Source organism: Erythrolamprus reginae, chromosome 4 (genome assembly GCF_031021105.1).
Source record: "Erythrolamprus reginae isolate rEryReg1 chromosome 4, rEryReg1.hap1, whole genome shotgun sequence".
In the NCBI taxonomy this organism is placed as follows: domain Eukaryota; kingdom Metazoa; phylum Chordata; class Lepidosauria; order Squamata; family Dipsadidae; genus Erythrolamprus; species Erythrolamprus reginae.
In genome coordinates, this window is record NC_091953.1 from 138,421,504 (window position 1) to 138,448,398 (window position 26,895).

The window sequence follows — 26,895 nt, forward strand, 5'->3', positions numbered from 1 at the left end:
TTTCAAGTGCATGTACTATCTTGATATTTTATCATTTGGAGTCTATTTGGATTCTTTTTTTAAAAAAAATTAAAAAAAATTAATTAATTTTCCACTTTTAAAAAGAAAACACAAAAGTAAATACAGAAGAAAATCCAAGAAAATTAAATTAATTATAGTATATACAGATATTATCATTAAAGTCACTATATTTATATTATATTAATTATACACTAAACTATAATTTGTCTCAAGTATATAAATTAGTACATTAATTAATTATTTTATTTTATTCAATTTCTGTTTGCATTTGTGAGTGGTAAATTTAATGCTAGTTTTATTTTATGTTACTGAAATATTTCCTCTCTTTGAGCCATTTATACCCTCTTTCCCAAGCTGTACAGAAACCCGAATCATCTTTATCATCAAGCTCCATAGTCAATTTTGTCATTTCTACACATTCCAAAACTTTATAACATTTAAAGTTGTAGGAATTGTTTCTTTCTTCCACATTTGGGCATACATCATTCTTGCTGCCGTTATTAAATGAAGAATTAAGTATTTATCTTCTTTTTTAAGGAGATGTTGTCTGATAATACCAAGTAGAAATAATTCTAGTTTTAGATGAATTGTTTGAGAGATTATTTGTTCTATGTATTTTCTAATTATTTGCCAATATTTTTTGCATATATACATGTCCACCACTTATGATAATATGGTCCTGGTATATTCAGATTCATGTCACTGGATTACTGTATAGCAATACTTTTCTTAATTATGTATATTAAGAGTTTTGATTGTTTTTTCAGTCAATTTGTTTTCACTTGGTATGCAATTCTTAGGACTCATTCTCTGCTGGTATGTTTGATAGAATAGAATAACAGAGTTGATATTTATATCGTTATTAAAAAAAACACCTTTTAATGCAAATGAATGAAGAAGTAGTATGATGATCCAGATATCTTCTGAGTGTTTGGGGAAAGAAAAAAAATTCGATGACCCTGAATTTAGCTTCTGGAGGAATTGACCTTGTGAAATACCCTCCATTCATTCTCAAAGAGCACTTTAAATCAGTTTAGGGAACAATGGGTGTAAGGAATAAAGAAATTCAGCACTCAAGTTTTAATCTAATCAGGCTGAACTGATTACTGGAGATCCTGCTGGGTTGGGGATCAGTTTCAACAATTGTGCAATAATGCAAATATATATTATGAACAGAAACACTATTAGATAATGCCGATCCTTTTACCATGAAGAGCTTTCGTTATGGGGTCATTTACTTCTTAAAATAGCAGGTAAATATTTTAGGGGGTGTAAAATGGCTTTCTTAACTTACTTTGCATCGTGTAGATTTTCAAGACGCTTTTTTAAAATGTGCATAATTTTTCTTAAAAGTTAGATGCAGACTTTTTCTTGGCAATTAAGCTCAAACTTTTCTTATTCAAATTATTTGCAGGACAAATCAATAAATACAAACTAAAATGAAATTGATGAAATTCAGTTCCGATTCTGTCTGTTTCTTTGTCTTTGCTCCTTTACTGGCTAAAATCAATTTTTTTAAAAACTGTCATTCTACTGTCAACCAAAGAAGGAACCAACTCTATCCGAGAGCGTGCAGGAAATCTATATATTAATCCTTTCGATCAAAGCAGAGTTTGTCCAAAGTACCAACTCACATCGCTGGGGTGAAACTCTTCAAAACCAAACCTTTATAGCAGGATCAAGAGATTTGTGCGAACACAAACCTAAGGAACGGCAATAACCTCTCTTGACTGTCAAAAACCCTGGCTGTCAAAAGGAGCCCAGCCTTGCCAGTAAGAAGCGCCATACACAAAGTGAAAACAATAAAAGGATTAAAACGCACAAAGAGGCAAGGGAGCTGTTTAATCTGAACTCTGATGTGGCCGGATTGAACAAGTGTAAATATTGAACGACTTGGAGGCCTCCGACACCTCGCCCAGGAATAGCGATACCAATTGTGCGTTTTTTCTGCAAGGCAAATCCGCCAGTGAGCGGCAACCCTTCTTCCCTTGGCCAAAACCTGCCAGGATAATTTAGCATTAAGGAGGCTATTAAATCTGTGTGTGAAGCAACAGGAAAAGGGCATCACAACAGAGGAGGCGTCAACGGGCTCGCTATCTCCAGCTGGCACCGCCACAACGGACCCTGTATTCGGAGGCTATTGTGTCTCTTCTCTCCGAAACGTAGATGGCAGAGTCCGGGGTCTTGCCAGGGGGAGGGAGAGGGGCACTCCAGCACGGGACAGGCGAAATGTTAATGAGCTAGTGAGACTGAGCGGCCTTTCATCGAGACCACCCTGGCAGGCCAAAGGCAGGTTGCTTCAAGCGCAAGTCGGGACAGTTGTGAATCCAAATGTTCAATTGAAAGACCATTGAAGATCCGATTCAATGATCCTCCTCTGGCCCTGGATACACAGAACCATTCAGAGTCCACCAGGAAAGGTTTGCCTTATGGAAGGCAAACTTGGACTACCATATTTTTCAGAGTATAAGACGCACCGGATTATAAGAGGCACCTTAGTTTTTGGGGAGAAAAATAAGGAAAAGAATCTGCTTCCCAGGGATTCATCTGGCCAGCATCCTTAGCCAGCACATTATTGTATCCCCTGGTTAGGGCTTTAAAAAAACCTGAGTGTCTGTGGGATCTGCCTGTCTGTCTTTGATGCTGGGGGGAAGGTAATAATGCCCTCAGGTAAGGTCCCCAACTTGGGTGTCCTCCTAGATCCGTAGCTGAGGCTAGATCAACATCTCTCAGTTGTGGCTAGAGGGACCTTTGCCCAAGTTTGTCTTGCGCACCAGTGGCAACTCTACTTAAAGCAGGAGGCCTTCCGCATAGTCACTCCCTCCCTCATCACCTCAGGCCTTGACTGTTGCAATGCGCTCTACATGGGGCTACCTTTAAAAGGCGTTCAGATATTTTAGCTGGTTCAAAATGCAGCTGCGTGAGCTATCTATCTATCTATCTATCTACATACCTATCTACCCACCTACCTACCTACCTATCTACCTATCTATGTATCTACCTACCTATCTATCTATCTATCTACCCACCCACCCACCCACCCACCCACCCACCCACCCACCTATCTATCTATCTATCTATCTATCTATCTATCTATCTACCTATCTATCTATCTATCTATCTATCTATCTATCTATCTATCTATCTATTAGATTTGTATGCCACCCCTCTCCGTAGACTCGGGGCGGCTAACAAGAATAATAAAACAACATATAACAAATCTAATATTTAAAATAAATAAAAACCCTTATTAAAAACCAAACATACACACAAATATACCATGCATAAATTCCAACCCTTTGGAATCAACTGCCCCCAGAGGTCCACACTATCTCCACCATACCGATCTTCCAGAAAACCGTTAAAACCTGGCTTTTTCGGCAAGCCTGGGGCTGTTAGGTTAGCATCTTGATTCAGCCATGAATGGTCCAGAGTATGTATGGTCTTTTAAGGGTGATTGATGTATTTTTAAAGTGACTTTTAACTGTTATTATTGTTGTAGCCGTATTTCACATTGTCTCTTAACTCTTATTATTATTATTATTAACTATGGTTATTGTCGTAAGCCGCGCAGAGTTCAATTGGAGTTGGACAGTATATAAATTCTACAAACAAACAAATAAAAACAAGCAAACTCCGAGAGCACCAAGGACCCCACAGTTCTCCTTCCCCCCTCCTCCTCTCTTCTAACCCTGATGGTGTTACCCACTTTGGGTAATGAAACATCTGCAAGAGAACAACCAAACTCATAGAGCATTAAAGACACCACAGTCATCCTTCTCCTCCTCTTCCTGTCAAACACTGATTATGTTTCCTAGCTGGGTCGTGAAACCTCTGCAAAAAAACCCACCAGAGCTCAGAGATCACCCAGGGGTCCTCATTCCAACCTTGAGTTACAAATACTCTCCTTTATTGCTACTGACTCACCTGTAACTCGGACCGTAAAGTTCCTGAGCATTTCCACCGAATGCCTCTTCCTACAGCTGTACAGCCCTGAGTCATTGTAGGACGCATTTATAATCCTCAAGAGTTTTTGACCAACATGAGTCCGGTTGGTAGCTGAAATCCCAACACCGTCTTTATACCAGAGGAGGGAGACAGGGGTGTCCAGGGTATTGCACTGAAGTTCAATCGTATCGCCACTTCCAACCACCAACTCTTCGAAGAAACCCCTTTCACTTCTTAAATCATCTGCAAGAAAGGTATTTTTAAGAAAAAGAGAATTAGGTTCTCAAGCCGTTGAGATATATTGAATCAAATTATACGGTAGCATTGATTGTGTACCACCATAAAAGTAGTGGGTTACGACCTGTACAGACCACACTATAGTTCCGGTAGCAAAAATACGAGCCCTTCCAGGAGCGAAAATACAAGCCACACTATAGTTCCAGGAGTGAAAATACAGGTCACATTATAGATCTGGTTGCAAAAATATGGGCCACACTATAGTTCCAGGAGCTAAAATATGGGCTACACTATAGTCCCGGAAGTGGAAATATGGGCCATACTATAGTTCTGGTAGAAAAAATATGGGCAAAACTATAGATCTTGTAGCAAAAATACAGGCCACACCAGAGTTCCGGGAGTGAAAATACGAGTCACACTATAAATCTGGTCGCAAAAATATGGGCCACACTATAGTTCTGGGAGCTAAAATACGGGCCACGCTATAGTTCCAGTAGTGAACTATACTTAACTATACTTATATTTATTCTAAGCCATTCAATTCCACTCACAACACAATACCCTACACAACTAGACTTACAATCCTAAATCTTAGAACTACATCCCCTTAAACACAACCTAAGAATAGCCCATAAAATCATCTGTTATAACATCCTACCTGCCGATGACTACTTCAGCTTCAACCACAATAACACACAAGCACACAACAGATAGAAACTTAAAGTAAGCCACTCTAAACTCGACTGCAGGAAACATGACTTTAGTAACCGAGTAGCTGATGCCTGGAACTACTCTGAAGTGTCATCACCAACCCCCCCAAAACTTTATCCTTAGACTATCCACTGTTGACCTCTCCCGATTCCTAAGAGGTCAGTAAGGGGCGTGCATAAGTGTAAGGCATTTTGTTGCCAGCGGAGGAATGGAGGACTCTTCTTGTGAAATATTTCTGGACTCTCTCGATTGTATTAATGTCCGATATGCAATGCGGATTCCAGACAGGCAAGTTGTATTTCAGAATTGGTCTAACGAATGTTTTGTAAGCTCTGGTTAGCAGTGTAATATTGCCAGAGAAGAAGATACCAGAGAAGGACGGATACTCATGGAAAAGTATGGCCAAGAGTGGAGCCCACCACCATTTTTCCTCACACCTGAGGCACATGGACCAGGCGCATGGAAGAATCCCAATGCCCTTCAAACGTGGCACAGAAAGCAATGGGCCATAACGAATTTTAATTTTAAAACATCCATTTCTCTCTCACACATGTTGTGCCTATTAGTGAAGTGACATGACAGTTACAAAGAGGGCGAAGGGGAGGTGGGTAGGTTTTTGTGGCTGGCCACAGTCTGAATTTAGAAAGGCACTGTTGTTCTTAAACTTGGTTTCAAAAGTTGGAAGCCTGGTATAATGGCTTGGAGGCAAGATTTAGCACCCACTATCTCTCCTCCTCACTTTTTCAGTCCTCAAAAACGTCATTAACATGCTTGCTTGCTCTGGGCCACTTTGCAAAGGGTTTTATTATTATTTTCCCCCTTCTCTCCTTCAGCCAGCAACTCTGCAGATAAATGTCCTCCATTCTTACGGGGTCTCCCTGCCCTTTTGTTGCAGCCCCTCAGATGAAATCTTCCCTTAAAACAGACAGCTGGCTTCCAACACCTCAAGATGAAAATGCAGGATGCTGCAGCCCCCCACTCCCCACCCCCACAAAAACCTTCATTAGGAAAACAAAAACACAAAAGCCACTTTGGATCACTCCACAAAGGACACAATGGCCAAACTTTTGCTTGGCAAGCTAATTAAAACGGAAGCCACCAATGGTCCAGAGCCAACATCGAGGGCCAAACCAGGAAAAGGGGGCGAGAAAAGAGCCAAGGGGGCTTAACTCCATTCAAAAACCAGCTTCCAACTGGGATTATGCTCGGCGCACATTAATTGTCATTCCGACTACAACTGTCCTAGTTTCAGTGCGAAGTTTACTCTCCAGTGCACAACGACTGAAAAGCAGCCATTGGTTGCATGGGCCCCCGGGAGCCTGGAGTATTTAGTGTTTGTTTTTTTCCACAGCAAGTAAAAGGGAACTTTTAAGAAGCATAAAAGTCCTGAAAAACTTGGCCTTTTTTCCCTCCAGCTTTCTATCATTCCCATTCACTCCAAAAACATGTAATCTCATTGTGGCTTGAGTACATAACAGTGTTTTTATACTTGCCCAGGCACAAGAAATAAGGAATCTAAAATCAACAGAGGGACATCATAATAAAAAAAAATGAGATGGGAGCAAAGGGGGTACAGGGGAAAGATTTAAAAATATGAACAAGTTTCTATGCCAGTCACTAAGGGGGTTCCTTCAAACGCCGCATCGCTTCTTTATGATAATAAGTCCTTGGATTTCTAGGCAAATCTCCTTCCGGAAGAGATGAACCTCATAGCATAAGACAGACCATCAGGGCACTAAGAAGTTGGTTGGCTGGAGTATTGCACCTGTTCACTCTATAGATGCTGAAATATACTGCACAAGTCAAAAAAAGTGGGCTGTGAAAATATTGACCGACCCCTCACATCCTGGACACAAACTGTTTCAACTCCCACCCTCAAAACGTCGCTACAGAGCCCTGCACACCAAGACAACTAGACACAAGAAGAGTTTTTTCCCCAACGCCATCACTCTGCTGAACAAATAATCCCCTCAATACTACCAAACTATTTACTAAGTCACTATCAAACTATTTACTAGTAGTTTTTTCTCATCATTCCTATCACCCATTTCCTCCAACTTATTGCTGCATGACTATAACATGTTTCTTGTATCCTTAAGATTTTTATGAATATTAATTGTTTCTTCATTGCTTATTTGACCCCTATGACAATCATTAAGTGTTGTACCACATGATTCTTGACAAATCTATATTTTCTTTTATGTACACTGAGAGCATCTGCACCAAGACAAATTCCTTGTGTGTCCAATCACACTTGGCCAATAAAGCTATTCTATTCTATTCTATTCTATTCTATTTTACATTCCATTGCATTCTTGACAAATGTATATTTTCTTTTATGTACCCTGAGAACATCTGCACCAAGGCAAATTCCTTGTGTGTCCAATCACACTTGGCCAATAAAGAATTCTGTTCTATTCTATTCTATTTTATTCTATTTTACATTCCATTCTTGACAAATGTATATATATTTTATGTACACTGAGAGCATCTGCACCAAAGACAAATTCCTCATGTGTCCAATCACACTTGGCCAATAAAGGAATAAAAAGGAAAGATTTCTAAAGAATAAAAGAAAATGCTTATGGGTGGGTGATGCCCCTAAATCCTGACCGTCCAGATGTTCTCCTTTTATTCCTTTCTAGAATCTTCAAGACCATGTATTTGTATTCATGTAATTATCCATGCATTCTAGCTGGAATGGGTGTTTGTTTGCAAAAGTACATTTTTGTGGCGTTTGCCTCAATGGTAAGCAACACCTTCAATTATTTCTTAGACCACTATCTCTTCTGATCCTTTCTTTCTATTACTCTTCTGCTCCACCCCAATTTCAACAACCCCAATTTCCCAATTTCCTGTCTTTTAAGAAATGACTTGTTTACATTTTGCCTTGGAGTCTCGATGATAATCTCTGGGCAAACAACCCAGAGTCCAAAGCTTGGTGCTATCAAGAGCCATGATAAAGAGGAGAGATAAATCATTTCAAGAGGGGTTAAATGCATAGGTTGCAATGTTTGAGAAAGAAAGAAAGAGAGAAAGAAAGAAAGAAAGAAAGAAGGAAGGGAGGGAGCATGGAAGGAAGGAATGGAGGGAGGGAGGGAGGGAGGGAGGGACGAAAGAAGGAAGGAAAGAAGGAAGGAAGGAAGGAAAGAAAGAAAGAAAAAAGAGAGAGGGAGAAAAAAGAAAAAGAGAAAGGAAGAAGAAGAAAGAAAGAAAAAGAAAAAGAGAAAGGGAAAGGGAAAGGAAGAAAGAAAGAGAAAGAAAGAAAGAGAGAAAGAGAAAGAAAGAAAGAGAGGGAGGAAGGAAGGAAGGAAGGAAGGAAGGAGAGAAATAAAGGGAAGGAGAGGGAGAGAAAGAAAAAGAAAGGAAGGAAGGAAGGAAGAGAGGTTGAAGAAAAGAAAAGAAAAGAAAGCTACCTAAAATTTGAACAACCAAAATCTTGAAGGTGCCTCTCTATCTTGTAACAATTCAGCATCTCTTTACCAGCAACGGCATTTCAATTTCAATGGCTTTGTTCACCCAACTCACTAATTCTTGGTTAACCAGAAGTAAAGTTAATGAAGTAATTCAGTTGCTTTGCGCAGCACAAAGAATGATGAGCTGGTTGAATAAGATCCTGGGCCACCAACTCAAGAACTGGGCTTTGGTCTAGTAAGTTATTAAAATCCAGCCCTTGAGCAAGAAGAGACCGATTCGTATGCCCATTGCTCTCGCACCCATCCAAAATTCCCTTTTTCCATGTAATTTTGGCTTTCCACTCAAGCGGTTACAAGGTGCCAATGTCCACATAACAGCTTTCTGTGCTCATGTGCTGCCTCAGTGTCCTTCTAATTGCACAAAAGAGGGATTCTCCCATTGGATGTACTTTCAGCACCGAATTAAAAATGCTGCATTTGTGATCATTAAAATAAAGCACAAAAATCACTAAAAAAAGAAAGAAGCAGCATAATAAAGATAACAACCAACCGAATATAACTGTAAAGGGATGCGTTCACAATCCGAAATTTTGTTCACTAACCAGTTCAAAATTTAGCAACATCTGGGGTCACTAATTGAATTGTTCACTAACCAAGCGTTCACTAACCGAGGTTCCATTGTACTTGTTTTGATATTCCTCTTGCTCAAATTCCTCTTTTGTGATTTGTTCATGTAGACACATATACAGTCATCTCTCGCTACTTCGCGGTTCATCTTTCGCGGATTCGCTACTTCACAGGTTTTCAAATCAGGCTAAAATCCATTAAATCCATTGAAAATTCATAAACTTTTCATAAACAGTATTCCTGTACTCGTATTAGAGAAACTGGTGGGACATCCCATGTAGTTCCAGCTGAGAAAGATTATAGAATGACTGTTTCATGCAAAGGGTGGGGTTTAAAAGTCCAAAGACTCGTTCAATACATAAAAAATAATCTTTCCTCTACTTCACGGAAATTCCTTTTTCACGGGTGGTCTTGGAACGCATCCCCCGCGGAAAACAAGGGATCCCTGTACATATTGTGGTGTTGATCTTTCTTCAATAATTTTTTTTTCTTTTATAAAAGTAAAACTCAACCTCTGAGAAGAAGCCCCCAATTCCCACCGCAACTCCCACAGTCCCCCCCCCTCATTCCCGGCTGCCTGTTTTGGGGAAGATCTGCTGAAAGTACACAACGTCTCAGCCTTGTCTTTCGTGCGCTAGGTAAAGATGTGGGACACACAACAACACATTCCATTCACCAGCAACACAAGGCCCTTCTATTTGGGGGCTAATTAAAACGGTGTTTTCTCGAGTCTTCCTCCTTGCCTCCGAGGATGGAAACCGCCCGAGAATTAGATTTCCTGCCGTGGAGCTGCGGCATGAAGTTGGCCAAGAGCGTTTTGTCGTTTTGTGCTGCTGGGTGAGGGTTCTCGCACACTTGGCAACTGCGGGACTTGTAGATGTCGGGGCCCAGAATTCCTCGGGTTTGGAGACCCCTGGGCTATAACTCTGTGTAGGATGTCCTCAATGCTTGACCATATCTGAGCCCCGAACTTCTCTTGCAGGGAAGGGCTACCAAAATATTTACTACCCTGTTTCCCTGAAAATAAGTCACCCCCGAAAGTAAGACACTGGAGAGGTTTGGTAGAATTGCCTAATATCAGGCATCCCCCCGAAAATAAGATGTAGGAGATGTTTCGTTCCACAGCATTCCCGAACAGAACATATATATAACATATATTTGAAGAAAGTGTAACTGTCATAAGACTCTAAATTGTTAAAGTACAAAGGAAAATTACCTGGTGACAAAATACAATGTATAAAGGAGAGCAAGATATCTATATTAATTAAGATTATTACCTTTTGTCTCTTTATTTTTTGCTAATTAGTAATTATTAATTGCTATTTAACATAGGCAATAGAGAATGTACATAGTTAATGTCACTATACAGACTTGCCGCACACTCGCCCACTGTTTATTGTGAGTTTTAATTGTGTATGTTTGTATTGTTTATATATGTAAATAAAATTTAATAAAAAATTTAAATGTACATCGCTTACAGGCGCCATTTCAAAACTCAGCTGCAGGCGCACTATCTGTCTGAAGAAACACAAAATTTACACACGCAGTCCTGAAAATTCAAATAATGTGTATCTAAAGTTTCACATTTGTACCATTACTGTAGGCTGAGAAAAAAAATGTGGTGCATTGCTTTCTGGGCGACCCTCGTATAATGTCCATTATAAAATGGATATAATATAAGAGATCGGTATTGATCTGTGTAAAATTGCTGTGATGTTTTTAAAAACGAAAAATGGAATAAACAAAGCATTTTGGAAGAAAAGGAAACAAATATTGTGTCTGGGAAGCTTTAATCTTCCCCATCCTTCTGGGAATGAAAAAGCTGATTAAAGAGAGAGGTGTTTATGGGGAACCATCAGATGACATGGCCTTCTTCGTAGAAATAGCAGCCACGATTCCTGTGCTGGAATTCCAGGGTCAGAGCAGATCTACATGTTATTGCTTCCTCAAGAACCTCAAATAATATTCTCCAGTCACCTTCCAGGACCTCTTTCCCAGCAGATTCTTCGGAGCAGCTGACCGCTATGTTATCCTTGATGTTAAATCAAGACCACCTACATGGTGTAAGTAAGCCGAAATAGCGTGTGAGACAAGGAGACATTTGATTATAAAATTGGGGGGAGAGGTTTCCTGTATTTTATTTTTTAGCAGAGGGGTGGGAGGGTGGGGGGATAGGAATCGTCTCCTTGCTCTCTGCAAGCCAAGCCTGTCAACCCTCCAATCTACTCCAATTGCGGTCAGATGGTAGAGAAAGCAAGTAGAAGGCTTGGCTGCATAGCTAGAGGTATCACAAGCAGGAAGAGGGAGATTGTGGTCCCGCTGTAGAGAGCGCTGGTGAGACTCCATTTGGAATACTGTGTTCAGTTCTGGAGACCTCACCTACAAAAAGATATTGACAAAATTGAACGGGTCCAAAGACGGGCTACAAGAATGGTGGAAGGTCTTAAGCATAAAACGTATCAGGAAAGACTTCACGAACTCAATCTGTAGAGTCTGGAGGACAGAAGGAAAAGGGGGGACATGATCGAAGCATTTAAATATGTGAAAGGGTTAAATAAGGTTCAGGAGGGAAGTGTTTTTAATAGGAAAGTGAACACAAGAACAAGGAGACACCATCTGAAGTTAGTTGGGGGAAAGATCAGAAGCAACGTGAGAAAATATTATTTTACTGAAAGAGTAGTAGATGCTTGGAACAAACTTCCAGCAGACGTGGTTGGTAAATCCACAGTAACTGAATTTAAACATGCCTGGGATAAACATAGATCCATCCTGAGATAAAATGCAGGAAATAGTATAAGGCAGAGTAGATGGACCAGGAGGGCTTTTTCTGCCGTCAGTCTTCTATGTTTCTATGTTCAAGTCCATTTTTTGTGATTGCAATGGCAGAAGTCAATAGGACTGTAGGAGAGGGGACGGTAGGCACATTGGTACGCTTATGCATGCCCCTTACAGACCTCTTAGGAATGGATGAGACCAGGGGTGGGCTTCTGCCTGAATGGATGGGGGACGCAGAGGGTATCAAAAATGGAGCCCCACCCCAGAGCCCCCAATTTGCACTTAAAGATGTTGAAAGAAAATTCAGGGCGTCCTGCATAAGCCACGCCCACAGGGTGGTAGTAAAAATTTTGGTAGCCCTTCCCTGGGTGAGACCGACAGTAGACAGTCCGAGGTTAAAGTTTTTGGGGTTTGGGGAAGAAAGCTCAGAGTCAGGTAGGGCATTCCAGGTGTTGATCCTGCAGTTGCTGAAATCGTCTTTTCCGCAGTCGAGTTTGGAGCGGTTTCCATTGCATTTGAATCAACTTTGTGCTTGTGTATGGTTGCAGTTGAAGCTGAAGAAATCAGCTTGTTTATTTATTCTTTCATTATTTTATTTGTTTAAAAATTATTTATTTACTTAATTTGTTTGTTTAATTTAATTTTGCCAAATGCCTATTGGTAATATACATAGATATAATGTTGTTTATATACATCGAATATACAGGTAAGAGGGAACATGAGGACAGGGGACGGAAGGCACGCTGGTGCACTTATGCACGCCCCTTACTGACCTCTTAGGAATCGGTCAACAGTGGACAGTCTAAGGGGAAAGATTTGGGGGTTAGGTGATGATACTACAGAGTTTGGTAGTGAGTTCCAGGCATCAGTTTACTTTGAGTTTGTATTTGTTGTGTGCTCCTGTGTTGTTGTGGTTGAAGCTGAAGTAGTTGTTGACAGGAAGGACATTGTAGCAGATGATTTTATGAGCCATGCTTAGGTTGTGTCAAAGGCAAAGTCATCCTAAACTTTCTAAGCCCAGGATTTCAAGTCTGGCTGCATAAGGTATTCTGTTGCAAGTAGAGGAATGGAGGGTGAATATTGACAAGTGGGACATTTTGGGAGATGGTTTTATGAACTACATTTAGGTCAGATCGAAGGCGACAAAATCCTAGGTTTTCTAAACCCAAAATTTCAAACCTGGTGGAGTAAGGTATTCTGTTGCGAGCAGAAGAGCAGAGGACTTTTCTTGTGAAATATTTCTGGATGCTCCCAATTATGTTGATATCTGATACACAGTGAGGGTTCCATACAGGTGAGCTGTATTCAAGAATTGGCTCAGCAAATGTTTTGCATGCTCTGGTTAGTAGTGTAAGATTGCCAGAGACTTAATATCACCTTGATGTTAGGGAGGATGGGAAGGAGACAGCAACTGATGCTTGGTGGATATGTAACTTCACAGAGGTATCAAAAGCTTTTTGCAAGCCTTCTGCATCATCGGCTGACTTCATATTATTATTATTGTTGTTGTTCTTATTATTATTATTATTACTATTACTACTACTACTACTATTATTGTTATTATTACTATTATTATTAGTAGTAGTAGTACTATTACTATTATTATTATTATTATTATTATTATTATTATTATTATTATTATTTAGATTTGTATGCCACCCTTCTCTGAACACATCAAATTGTGAGCACCCCTTCCGAAAAACTGCCAACCAAAACAAGGAGAATATTTGCAGCTCAGGGTTGAACTGAGAGGTCCTCTGTCCACTCCGACCTTGAAACCTCTGCGATGCTGAAGTATTGTGAAACTATGCTCAGAATAGAACAGAATTCTTTATTAGCAAAGAGTGGGTTTGGCACACAAGGAATTTGTCTTTGGCGCAGATGCTCTCAGTGTGCATAAAAGAAAAAAGGGCACCAACGAACTCTTCAAGTAGGTTTTTTTTAAAATAAATACATCAATCGACATGAGAAGCCAGAGAACTTGTGGGAAATCTCCATCATTCCACTTTTAGGAGTTTTATAATGTTTTTTATTAGGATTTTGGAGGTCAGTTGGTGCCATCTGGTGGCATTCTGTGGCCAAGCCAAAGCAGCCACATCCGTCCCAGCCTGTCCAAGGTTTCGGGCCAAAGCAGATTGTGGCAGCTTCATTATTTGCCATTAGCCCCCTGTGTGTGTGTGTGTGTGTGTGTGTCAGTGTTTGATTGCCTCTAATGAGATTCTTTCTCTCTAATGAGATTCTTTCTCTCATATCAAATGACCAAGTGCCAAAGCCCACTGCAACAACATCATCAAAAAGGCTTCAAGAGTTGTTAACCTCCTCCTACGTAGCTTCTGCTCTGGTAATCTCACACTACTAACTGGAGTATACAAAACTTTTGCCAGACCAATCCTTGAATACAGCTCATCTGTCTGGAACCCCCACCGCATTTTGGACATAAACACTCTAGAAAATGTCCAGAGATACTTTACGAGAAGAACTCCTCCACTCCTCCACTCGCAACAGAATCCCCTACGCAACTAGACTCACAATCCTAGGCTTACAAAGCTTAGACACAACCTAAGCACAGCCCATAAAATCATTTGCTACAGCATCCTTCCTGTCAACCACTACTTCAGCTTCAACCACAACAACACATGAGCACACAACAGATACAAACTTAAAGTAAACCGCTCTAAACTCGACTGCAGGAAATATGACTTTAGTAACCGCGTAATTGATGCATGGAATTCACTACCAGACTCTGTAGTATTATCACCAAACCCCAATAATATAATAAAATTCCTGAATAATGGAGAAAAATGGGAGCAATTCTCCTTGCACAGCAACGGGATAAAGTACTTGTGTGTTTGATTCGATAATATTATTTGATAGAATATTATTTGACAGAAAGAGTAGTAGATGCTTGGAACAAACTTCCAGCAGACGTGGTGGGTAAATCCACAGCCACTGAATTTAAATATGCCTGGGATAAACATATGTCCATCCTAAGATGAAATACAGGAAATAGTATAAGGGCAGACTAGATGAACCAGGAGGTCTTTTTCTGCTGTCAATCTTCTACGTTTCTATGTTTCTATGATAAGGTGTCAGGGTTTTTATAATGGGTTTTTACTGTTTTTATTATCTATATTTGACTCCTGCATCTTTGTATTGTATTATTTACTGTTGTAAGCCACTCTGAGTCCCCTGGGATTGGGCAGAATAGAAGTCTAATTAATTAAATTAAATTAAAATAAATTAAATAACTTGGGAATCCCAGCGTGGATTATCTTAAGGGCACGCTACTTTTTCCAAATGAAGCACAATTTTGCAAGACGAGAAAACTGAGTTGAACAGTCAGTTATCTCCTGAGTATTGAAGAACCAGTTTGGGCCTGCCCCTCATCCTTGAATTATGACCATTGGGGAGCCTGCCCATAAATCACGACAGTTGTAAATCAGGGAACTCACAGGATTTTACAACCTTTTTTTTTTTGCAATTTTATTTTTTTATTTATTATTTTGTTTATAGTAATCCCTCGCTACTTCGCGGTTCATCTTTCATGGATTCGCTGCTTCACGGGTTTTCAAAGGGGGCTTAAATCCATTAAACCCATTGAAAATTCATAAAATTCTTCTGCAGTACTGCTGTACTCTAAGAAACTGGTAGGATATCACATGTAGTTCCAGCTGAGAAACATTATAGAATGGCTGTTTAATGCAAAAGGTGGGTTTTAAAAGTCCAAATCCTCGTTAAATACATAAAAAAATATCTTTCCTCTACTTCACGGAAATTCATTTTTCACGGGGGGTCTTGGAACGCATCTCCTGCGAAAAACAAGGATTCTCTGTATTCAATTTGTATGCTGCCTAACTCCCTAGGAACTCTAGGGGACTCACAAAAGCTGCAGTTGTCAAGCAAACCTGTGGCTCTCCACGCACCAGTTTTATAAAAGAATTTTTAAAAAAAATAGAAATAAATGCTGCAAATGGCAGTTAAGTTTGGCTCAGGATTTGAGTGACCAAGGGGCGTCCAAGGGAGTGACCAAGGGGTGTCCAAGGCTCAGGATCTGAGTGACCAAGGGGCGTCTCGCGCAGACAAGGGTTGCAACCAGCGATGGGCTACGAGCCGGAACGTTAAATTGTGCTCACCACCGCGGCTTGTAAGTTCTTGCAGGACCAGCATGATTTTCGCTGCTGCACCTGTGGAGGTAGCAAAATTGCGCCCGTGTTTCAGTGAGGTTTTACCTGCGGCTCCATGTGCGATTTTGCTCCCTTTACAGGTGCAGCAGCGAAAATTGCGCTGGTCCTTTAAGAACTTACAAGCCACTGCAGCGAGCGCAATTTAGCGTTGCGGCTCGTAGCCCACCGCTGGTTGCAACTTACCTCCGCTACATGCATGGAAGCATCTCACTCGCCTATGTGTCCTCTTGCGAGATTTTGCTTTAAGTGCATGCACAGAAGCCAAATCTCACTCCAATGGACCCAGCGGTCCCCGAGCTGCGCACAGTGCCATTCAGGTAGGAACCCAATACTGGTCGTGTACAATGAAGGGTGCAATTTTTTTTTTTACTACCATACTGTGGGCGTGGCTTATTTTGTGGGTGTGGCTTGCTGGCCATGTGACCAGGTAGGAGTGGCTTGATGATCATGTGACTGGGGGTGGCTTAAAGGTCATGTGATTGGCCTAAAGGTGGCCAACTTGACGCTACTCACATCAAGGATTTGGGTGAGGGTGCCTGACCTCACCTCTCCTGGCCTCAAAGAGAGACAATTTCCCCCTCTATTGACTATGACTGAACATCCAAAATATACTCTTTAATTTTATGTATATATGCCATATGTGGACATACATATTACTCACAGGCATACAAAAATATACATTACCTACTATATAAAGTGTATGTACACACACAAGCACAGCTCTTCTAAAATTATACACATTCAACCTCATTTACTGCAGTAGGAAAAACTTACCCAGAAGCCAGAAGGGAAAAAAAGAAAAAAAATTCAAAATTTTTCTACCGGTTCTGCGTACCTGACCGTACCCATAGGAGCCCAATACTGGTCCCGGGTCCATTGCGGTGGGTGGGGGTTTGGGCCCAACCATCAGAACTGTGTTTTTCCCCAGTAGGTCTGTCATAACTTTGAATGGCCTCTAAGTAACTGGTCGTAAACGGAGGACGTGTCTGGGTTAACCATGCAGAAAAGAAAACTCCCTCCCCGCCTGGCTCCGTGCCCTTTCCTCCAATGTTAGAGAGAGAGAGAGAGAGAGAAACCAGGCGAGTTCAATCCGATTATCTTTCGCCTTAAACAATGCAGTTTGCCCAAGGTTTAGCTCTTCCCTTCCCTGATATTCCTGTTTGCTTTTGCTGTCTTGGTGACCAAAGGCGACTTTGCAACAGTCAATTAGAACGAGCATCAAACTCACTCTGTGCAGCCTCCCCTGCGCTCTGCCCACAGCTCCCTAGCAAGGCGGCCATAAAAACACCATTCAGACGACAGCGCAGGGAGAAAGCAAGGAGATGCGAAGAAGGCTGGATGCACCAACACAGGGACATTGAAACTGCCCGGTTTTCTTACATTCTGAGCCTCCGACTCTTCCTCTGGAAGAGCAAAACAATCAATAGAACTGCCTACATTCTGCTCAAGGGTTTTACACATCTATTGTACAGTATTCAGCAGTGGGCAATGATCAATAAAGTGGCAAAGACTAGAAGAGACTTGACTTGAACTTCAACTTGAATAGAGTAGAGTAGAATAGAATATAGAGTAGAGTAGAATATGAATAGAATAGAAAAAAGAAGAGAAGAGAATATAGAATATCATAAAAATAGAGTAGAGTAGAATAGAATATAGAATAGAGTAGAGTAGAGTGGAATAGAATAGAAAAAAGAGTAGAGTAAAGTAAAGTAGAATAGAATAGAATAGAGTAGAATAGAACAGAACAGAATAGAATTCTTTCTTGGCCAAGTGTGATTGAGCACACAAAGGATTTGTCTTTGGTGCAGATGCTCTCAATGTCCATAAAAGAAAAGAGACATTTGTCAAGAATCATGAGGTCCAACACTTAATGATTGTCATAGAATACAAATAAGCAATCAGGAAACTATCAATATTAACATAAATTGTAAGGATACAAGCCACAAGTGACAGTCATACAGTCATAGGTGGGAGGAGATGGGTGATAGGAATGATGAGAAGACTAATAGTAATAGTAATGCAGCCTTAGTGAATAGTTTGACACTGGGGAGGGAATTCTTTGACATGGGAAAAAATTATTACCCAAATTGTATTTTGTTCCCTCTCCTCCCTTTCGCTTCATTGAAGCCTACTTGGCGTTGGGCGGCTTATAAATCCAATGAAATAAATAAATAAAATCTTGTGCTGATTATTATTCACCAGAGCTCTCCCGAATACTCCCGGCCCAACCCACACCTTTCCTGGGAAAGTTGTCCTCTCCTTCCTGGTTGCCATGGGGCCAGGTTGGCAGAGCAGAGGGCCCTTGCCCGGCTCTCTTGAAAGGGCTACTTCTTCTCTGCAAACACACCGCTGCGGTGGAAGGCTTCGGGAGGCAGCCTCCATTGGCTGGGCCATGTTTCTTCCTCGGGATCTTGGCTGGCCCACGCAAACCCTGGCTACAAATGTCCTCGCCCTGCTCACAAGAGGACATCGCAATTTGGGGAAATGTTTGGAACAGGCACAAGAGGTGGATTCCCACTGCAAAATTACATTAAGTGAAATTTACCAAAGCAGAGTAAATTAGTATCCTTTGACTATTACTAGGTGTTGTAGCGAATAGAATAGGACAGAATCGGATAGAATAGAATAGAATATAGAATAGTTGAGTGTAGAGTAGAGTAGAGTAGAGTAGAGTAGAGTAGAGCAGAATAGAGTAGAGTAGAATAGAATAGAATTCTTTGTTGGCCAAGTGTGATTGGACACACAAGGAATTTGTCTTTGGTGCGTAGGCTCTCAGTGTACATAAGAAAAGAGACATTTGTCAAGAATCAGGAGGTCCAACACTTAAGGATTGTCATAGGGGTCAAATAAGCAATCAGGAAACAATATTAATAAACATCTTAAGGTTACTGTACAAGGAAATTGTCTTTCGTGCATATGCTCTCAGTATACATAAGAGAAAATATACATATGATTCTTGACTAATATATTTTATTTTATTTTTATGTACACTGAGAGCATATGCACTAAAGCCAAATTCCTTGTGTGACCAATCACACTTGGCCAAGAAAGAATTCTATTTCTGTTTCTAAACGCCCCTTGAACTTTCAACCTAAATATTTGAACAAAGGTGCCCTGGTTCTCTACTGCAGAAAGGGGAGGGAGAGAAATATGAATTTGAAGAAACATAAAATATGTATGTGTTATTGTATGTTAGGGTTTTTTTAATATGTTGTGAGCCGCCTTGAGTCCACAGAGAGGGATAGCATACAAGTCAAAGAAAGAAAGAAAGAAAGAAAGAAAGAAAGAAAGAAAGAAAGAAAGAAAGAAAGAAAGAAAGAAAGAAAGAAAATAAAAAAAAGTTCAATAGGCTACAGCCAGATCCTCAAGTGGGCCTACACTCAACATGGGTAGGTTATCAAGAAATCTCATTCTGTGTTTTATCGTCTCCAATGGCCAAGCCTACTAGAGATACCAACAGTTTGTTTGCTTATTTAATTTGACTTGACTTGTTTACTGAGTGACCATTCAAATCAGATGATTAAATCCACGGCGGCTCAAAAGACAATGCTCGGGACAAAGGTTTGTATCTCTGCAACCCTCCAAAAGGGTGGATTGAATCAGATTGAAGGCGATTGAATCAACTCGTTCCTCCATCTAAGAGGTGATAACAGCAATATCTACAGATACCTTCAGATCACTCCAGAGGACCAAGAAATGGAGCCTGGAGCTTTCCCTGAACAAAGATGGAGAAAGAAAGAAGTGGTGTCCCAGGTCTCAGTGACCACAGGCTCTTAGAGAGCATGGGAGAAGGTTGTGCTCTTTCCATCTTTCATTCTTCTACCAGAACTTAATTTAGGCAGGTCAGACTCTGCTTCTTCCATCCTCTTCCTCTCCTTTTCCTGCTGAGCATCGGCCTGAATGCAAAACACAAAACACAAAAGAGCCCAACACCCCAGGGAGCAGGTCTCCACGGTTGCTCTTGGCAAAGGGATTTTTTCCTCTGGGCAATACTGTGTGAGATCATATGCTCTGGTATTTATCTGGGTCATTTCTTCACAGTGGACCCAAACAATTCTGCAGCAGGTATTGTAAGAGACCACCTATATTCAGTGGAGTCATTCAAGGTTCTAGGCTGCATCAACCGAGGGAGAGAATGAAGATCACGTGAAGGGTTGATACCACTTTACAAGGCCTTGGTAAGGCCACACTTGGAATCCTGCATTCAGTTTTGGTCACCACGATGCAAAAAGGATGTTGAGACTCTAGAAAGAGTGCAGAGAAGAGCAACAAAGAGGATTAGGGGTCTGGAGGCTAAAACATATGAAGAGCGGTTGCAAGAACTGGGCATGGCTAGTTTAATGACAAGAAGGACCTCGGGACCTTGTGATTCTCAGCCTTGTCAACTTTTAAGACATGTGGCTCCCAGGATTCTCCAGCCAGCATAAATGGAAGCCCATAGATCTTAGAACATATGCTTGGCTTGGCAGGGTCAAGTCTAGTCCAACCCCCTGTCCACTATCTTCTTGAAAACCTCCAGTGTTGGAGCACCCACAACTTCTGGTGGCAAGTTGTTCCTCTGGTTGATTGTTCTCACTGTCAGGGAATCCTCCTTAGTTCTTGAACGATCGTCCTCCCTGTTTCTTCTCGTAGAGCTGAAGCTCTCAAAAGGTTTGAGAAACACTGACAGCGGCGAAGGCTTTTCAGCAACAGCCGAGTGTCAATCACAGAGACGAAATCACAAAGTGGGCTTGTAGAATGCTCCTTTCTTGGCACATTGAAGAGTGTTTCCCCTTTGGAGAGGAATAAATGTGAAGTTTCTCAGTTGGTGGCTGACATTCAGCTCCATAGAATCCAAGGAGGAGAAGACCTCGGTTGCCAAGTTAGCTTTCAACACAACCCCTGAGAAGCAGGCAGTGTGTCTCTCAACACATCAGCAAGTCTTCTTTGTCTCCTGTGGAGCTACCCAGAAGTCACTTTGCCCGTCGTTTTCTGTCTTTGTCTCCGTCTGGCTTTGTCTACTTTTTTCCCCCCTGTACAAGCGAGACCAAAACTCTCATAGTTAGATTGATGCAGGTATTCCTTGACTTAGGGACACAGCTGAGCCCCAAAAATTTTAACAACAACAATAATAACAACAGAGTTGGAAGGGACCTTAGAGGTCTTCTAGTTCAACCCCCTGCCTAGGCAGGAAACCCTACACTGCTTCAGACAGATGGTTATCCAACATCTTAAAAACTTCCACTGTTGGAGCATTCACAACTTCTGGAGGCAAGCAGTTCCACAGATTAATTGTTCGAAGTTCTAACTGTCAGGAAATTTCTCCTTAGTTCTAAGTTGCTTCTCTCCTTGTTCTGTGTTGTGCAACGTTCACTCCCACAAGTTTGCCAGATCAAAATCCAAAAGCCCGTGAAGTTGCTTTCCTAGATTTGGAGCTCTTTTGGGTTGGAAAAGGAGATATACAGTATATTTGTTTGCCTTATTTATTTATTGACAGATACACTGGGGAACAGCAATTGCATTGTCTTAAATCTGTGACTTGTTTTCAAATACATTTTGGCCTCTGGATCCAAAAATAACCACAGTTTTTGTCTACGGGACACCCTCAAAAGTCATAGAAATTGTGCATTTCAAGGAAAGTAAAAATTTACCAAATATGCTGTTTACAAAGAATAATTTTATTCATACAAATGCTATAACAGTTACTGCAAGTTAAATTGTGTTTATGAAAATAGTTGGTTTTTTTAATCAAGAGATAATTATACGTATTAAGGTAACAATTTTCACTTATAACTTTTTCTGGAGTGTTTAATCTGTGGACCTTCTTGCTTGATGCTCCAACAACAGTCAGCCATTGTATGTCCATCCCATCTGCCTTGATCCTGGGCTTCTGTGAACTTTAAATCTCGGTGGAATCGCTCACCCTGCTCACCACTCACTGCACCAAGATTTTCCAGGAAGTTAGCAAGAGGGCTATGTCAAAAAATGCAATTGGATGCTCAGGTTGCCAATTAACTATATTATATATATAATGTGGTAGAAGAAAACTAACTACAGTTTTGAAACTGTTCTGTCAGGCTCTCTGGTAGACTCCTCCCAAAAATTCATAGGTACAAATTTCAGACACACACACGTTTGAAAATTCAAAACAATGTTCTTTATAATGAAAAGTCACTTAAACTAAGCCCTCTTTTGGTACAGCAAAGAGCACTCGTCTCCAAACAAACTGGTAATGTGTACAAGTCCCTTATCGGTTCTGTGATACTTAGCTTGCAGCTGTGAGGCAATTCACAGTCCTTCTTCTTTCACAAAGTGAAACACACTTTGCCCTGGTTTAGTTTCAAAGCGGGGAAAAATCAGCACCCAAAAGGTCAAAGTCAGTAAAGCAGTCACGAAACACAACGATCAGATAATCCTCCACAATGGCCAAACCCACAGGCTGCTATTTATAGCAGCCTCACTAATGACCACAGCCCCACCCAACCACATGTGGCCTCATTTTCTTTGATAATAATCTCTCAGTTGTTGTTGCCTATGCATCGCTCTCTGCATGTGTGGCTGTATCATTAACTCTTGTTCTGAATCCAAGGAGGAGACAGATAATTGATCTCCTCCTGAGCTGTCTTCCCCACTCTCCTCCTCCCTGTCACTCATGTCTTCTTGGTCAGAGGAGCCTTCATCAGCAGATTCCACCGGGAGCAAAACAGGCCTGCAGCATGTGGATGTCTCCCCCACATCCACAGTCCTTGGGGCAGGAGCTGGGCCAGAGCTGACCACAATAGAAACCAGCCTGCCTAATCACCTATGAAGAAGCTCAAAAACCAAACTGAACAGAAATTGTGCTACAAACTGTTCCCCAGTTCAAGAAGGTGGCAATCAATGTCTTCCTTCGCTTGTGCAATGGGGAATGTTTTTTTAAAAGCTCGTGAAGGAAACGCCTGAAACTATCAGCCAAAGCATTGCAAGGTTGAAAATATGGATTATTTTCCCGTCACTCTTATTCTGACAGGCAAGAGAAAAAGTGCAGACATTTTGACCCTCGGTTAAAACTGTTCTGGAATCTAAAATAAAACGGAGCCTGACTCATATTCCTGCAGCCAACAAAACGGCCAAGATTTGGGGCGAAAACCGGGACAAATTCCCTCGTGGAAACCGTTGGATGGCGAGGGAAGAAGAAGACGATATATTTTCCCCTCTTCCATCTTCAGAAGCTGTTGGGACTCTTAGCTGCATCGTGTTATTTCGTTCCCTGGTTTTATATGTTGCCTTTCATTAAGAAGAAATAATAAAAGGGCACTTTCAGGATTAAATAACTAGGATCGGGTTAAATTAAATGGTTGGACAGGCCCTTTCATGCCTCTCGCCCACAGTCTTAAGCCACAACTGAGAGCAACTCCATAAAGTCAGACCAGATCAGACCTCAGATACGGCTCCTTTTAGCATCCGAGTGGCTGGAAATTTGAATAATGCTGCTCAGTGCCTGGTCGGGTGTCTCAGCTCGGTCCACACATCTTGAAATGACAGAGGTTGAGAAGTCAGAGGAGAAGCTTGAGCAGAAGGAGTTGGCTGACCAACGAGGACTCCGGTGAGCCAGACAGATGCCTGGAGCTGTGCCCCAGAGACACAAATTCCTTGTGTGTCCAATCACACTTGGCCAATGAAATAGTCTCTTCTTCTTTTCTCCTCTCCTCTCTTCTCCTTTCCTCCTCTCTTCTCTTCTCTATTTTATTCTCTTCTTCATTCCTACACCTTCTCTTCTCTTCCCTTCTCCTCTCCTCCTTTCCTTTCCTGTCCTCTTCTCTCTTCTCTTCTCAATTTTATTCTCTTCTCTTCTTCATTCCTATACATTCTTTTCTCTTTTCCTTTCCTCCTCTCTTCTTTTCTCTATTTTATTCTCTTCTCTTCTTCATTCCTACACCTTCCCTTCCCTTCTCCTCTCCTCCTTTCCTTTCCTGTCCTCTCCTCTCTTCTCTTCCCCTCAATTTTATTCTCTTCTCTTCTTCATTCCTATACATTCTCTTCTCTTCTCTTCCAGTATTCTGTTCTGTTCTATTCTATTCTATTCATTTCTACTCCACTCTCTATTCTACTCTACTCTACATTCCATTATTCTATTCTATTCACTCTATTCATTCTGTTCTGTTCTGTTCATTTCCACTCCACTCCACTCCACTCTTCACCATATGTAGCTAAGCTAGAAACCAAACTGAGGTCAGATGTTGGTTGAGAAGGTGCCTCCTGGTCCATCACTACTATTACCACTCAGAGGCCGAACCATGCGCACCTACCTCAGGACTATCATACCAGTAGTGAACTTTCAGCTACAGGTAGTCCTCCCCTTACAGTACGAGTGTAATGAAGCCCATCCATGTGACTGACCCAATTTTACAGCCTTTTTTAAGGTAGTGGTTAAGCCAATGCAATACTGAAATTTGGATTGACTTTGGACCAAGCGAAAGATGATGAAGGGTGAATTTTTAACCTACTCTGTGTGAAGAGATTAAATATCATTTATGAGATACAGACAAATCTATGTTTTCTTTTATGTACTCTGAGAGCATCTACACCAAAGGCAAATTCCTTGTGGGCCCAATCACACTTGGCCAATAAAGAATTCTATTCTACATAACCCAAAGGCACTATTTACGGTTACAACTGCTAAAAACATTACATAAAGTCGGTAAAAAGTGTGGTGCTTGAGTCTAAAAGAAATGAAAAAAAACCAAGGGGAAGAAATTGAGGAGAAGGAAACGGGGAAGTCATTTGGTTACATGATGGATATAGACTATTTGAATTTACTCCAATTTATATTGACATGCCGATACTAATTATCTATTATTCCAAACATCTACCGAATCACTTCTTTCTTACCATATACACCTTGTGGGGGCAATAGGATGGCTCTGTTAAAAAGTTCTATTGCTAACATGGTGTAAGCTGCCCTGAGTCCAAGCAGAAGGGCGGCATAAAAATTGAATGGATGAATGAATAAAATAAAATAAAATAAAATAAAATAAAATAAAATAAAATAAAATAAAATAAAATAAAATAAAATAAAATAAAATAAAATAAAATAAAATAAAATAAAATAAAATAAAATAAAATAAAATAAAATAAAATAAAATAAAATAAAATAAAATAAAATAAAATAAAATAAAATAAAATAAAATGTCTTACCGCTGAAAAGCAATGAATTGTGGTGAAGTCTAGAAGTTTTCTAAAGAGACGCCAAAGAAGATAAGAATTGTTTCCTAATAGGATTTCTATGGGGTGCATGATAACCTTAATATAGACTTACACCTGCTTGCTTAGTGACTGTTCAAAGTTCTAATGGATCTTCCTGTAGGTTCTTACGCAATCCAGCTCCAATGCTAAGCACCCAACACGCGCTCATTGATTTCAGTCATGTGACCACATGTTGAACCTATGGCGACATTGACCACTGGTTGCAGCATCCAGAAATCACCTGACTGCGTTTTCTCGCAGTTTTGCTGAAAATGGACATTTCCGTTCTTGGTCAGGTACACCAAACCAGTAGAAAAAAATTGAATTTATTTTCTTTTTTTCCCCTTCTGGGCTCTGATTGAGTATGTTTTTCTTATCGCAGTAAATGAGGTTGGATGTGCATTATTCAACACTGTGCATGCCTATGTTTACATACATTTTATATAGTAGATAATGTACAGTATATTTTTATGTGCCTGCCTGTAATATGTATGCACACATAGGACATATGGCAGATGGTGAAGAAAAGAGATGGTGGTGATATGACACCAAGCTTAAATATCAATATTAGTTAGATGAAGACATGGATATAAGAGGTTTTATTAATGTTTACATTTAGGTAATGTTTTACTTCTAGATGGAGAAGTAAAAACTTTTGAGGTTTGAGATTTTACATTGTTAGAGAAGAAGAAGAAGAAGAAGAAGAAGAAGAAGAAGAAGAAGAAGAAGAAGAAGAAGAAGAAGAAGAAGAAGGAAGGAAGGAAACTATTTTTGATATATGTTTTATGATAAGCATTGCTGTACTGTTTGTATTTATACAATGTTTTACAATGATTTATTTTAAGGTGGAGAAAATATATATATATATATACCCTAAAAAATATATCCTAAATCAACAGCTGAGGCAGAGATTGAATTGACCAGCCTACTAGTCCTCAACTTTTTCCCCATAAGAACCAAGGCTTCATCACTGGATCATTCCACGAGCCATTTGTGTTCTTAAAGAGTTGGTCACTGGTGACATTACCGAGTTGGGTAATGAAACATTTTGCAAGAAAACCACTAAAACCAAACAGCACCAAGGAGTCCACTCTCTTTCTTAACCACACCGGGCACGGAGGCATACTTAGATTGCCACATTCTGAGTGCAGAAGGGAGCAAAACGCACCGTTTCACATATGTGTTGCACAAAAGTGCCACTATTTCCAACAAGGGAAAGTTTCATTGATGCCTCTGCAGGAAACTGGACTGCAACTAAGAAAATCAAACCAAATGCCATTTTGACAGTCTCCAAACGGGTGAGCAGTGTGGTCGGGCGGTAGGGACAGCGAGTAGGATGCTTGGCTGCATAGCTAGGGGTATAACAAGCAGGAAGAGGGAGATTGTGATCCTGCTGTATAGAGCACTGGTGAGGCCCCATTTGGAATAATACTGTGAGCAGTTCTGGAGACCTCACCTCCAAAAAAGATATTGATAAAATTGAATGGGTCCAAAGACGGGCTACAAAAATGGTGGAAGGTCTTAAGCATCAGACTGATGAGGAAAGACTTCATGAACTCCATCTGTCTAGTCTGGAGGACAGAAGGGAAAAGGGGGGGACAGGATCAAAACATTTAAATATGTGAAAGGGTTCAATAAGATTCAGGAGGGAAGTGTTTTTAATAGGAAAGTGAACACAAGAACAAGGGGACCCAATCTGAGGTTAGTTGGAGGAAAGCTCAGAAGCAATGTGAGAAAATATGATTTGACTGCAATAGTAGATGCTTGGAACA

The 26,895-nt window shown here is 40.7% G+C and overlaps 1 protein-coding gene across 4 annotated transcripts in view; it reads right to left on the reverse strand.

The window, feature by feature from the left end:
* FGFR3 (fibroblast growth factor receptor 3) overlaps positions 1–26,895 on the reverse strand; it is a 70,387-nt gene that overhangs the window by 37,822 nt on the left and 5,670 nt on the right. For all 4 annotated transcript variants that reach the window (XM_070751450.1, XM_070751451.1, XM_070751449.1 and 1 more), the window contains exon 2: positions 3,949–4,212. In XM_070751450.1, coding sequence (XP_070607551.1) covers positions 3,949–4,212 — 264 coding nt within the window. The remainder of the gene's footprint in view (positions 1–3,948; positions 4,213–26,895) is intronic.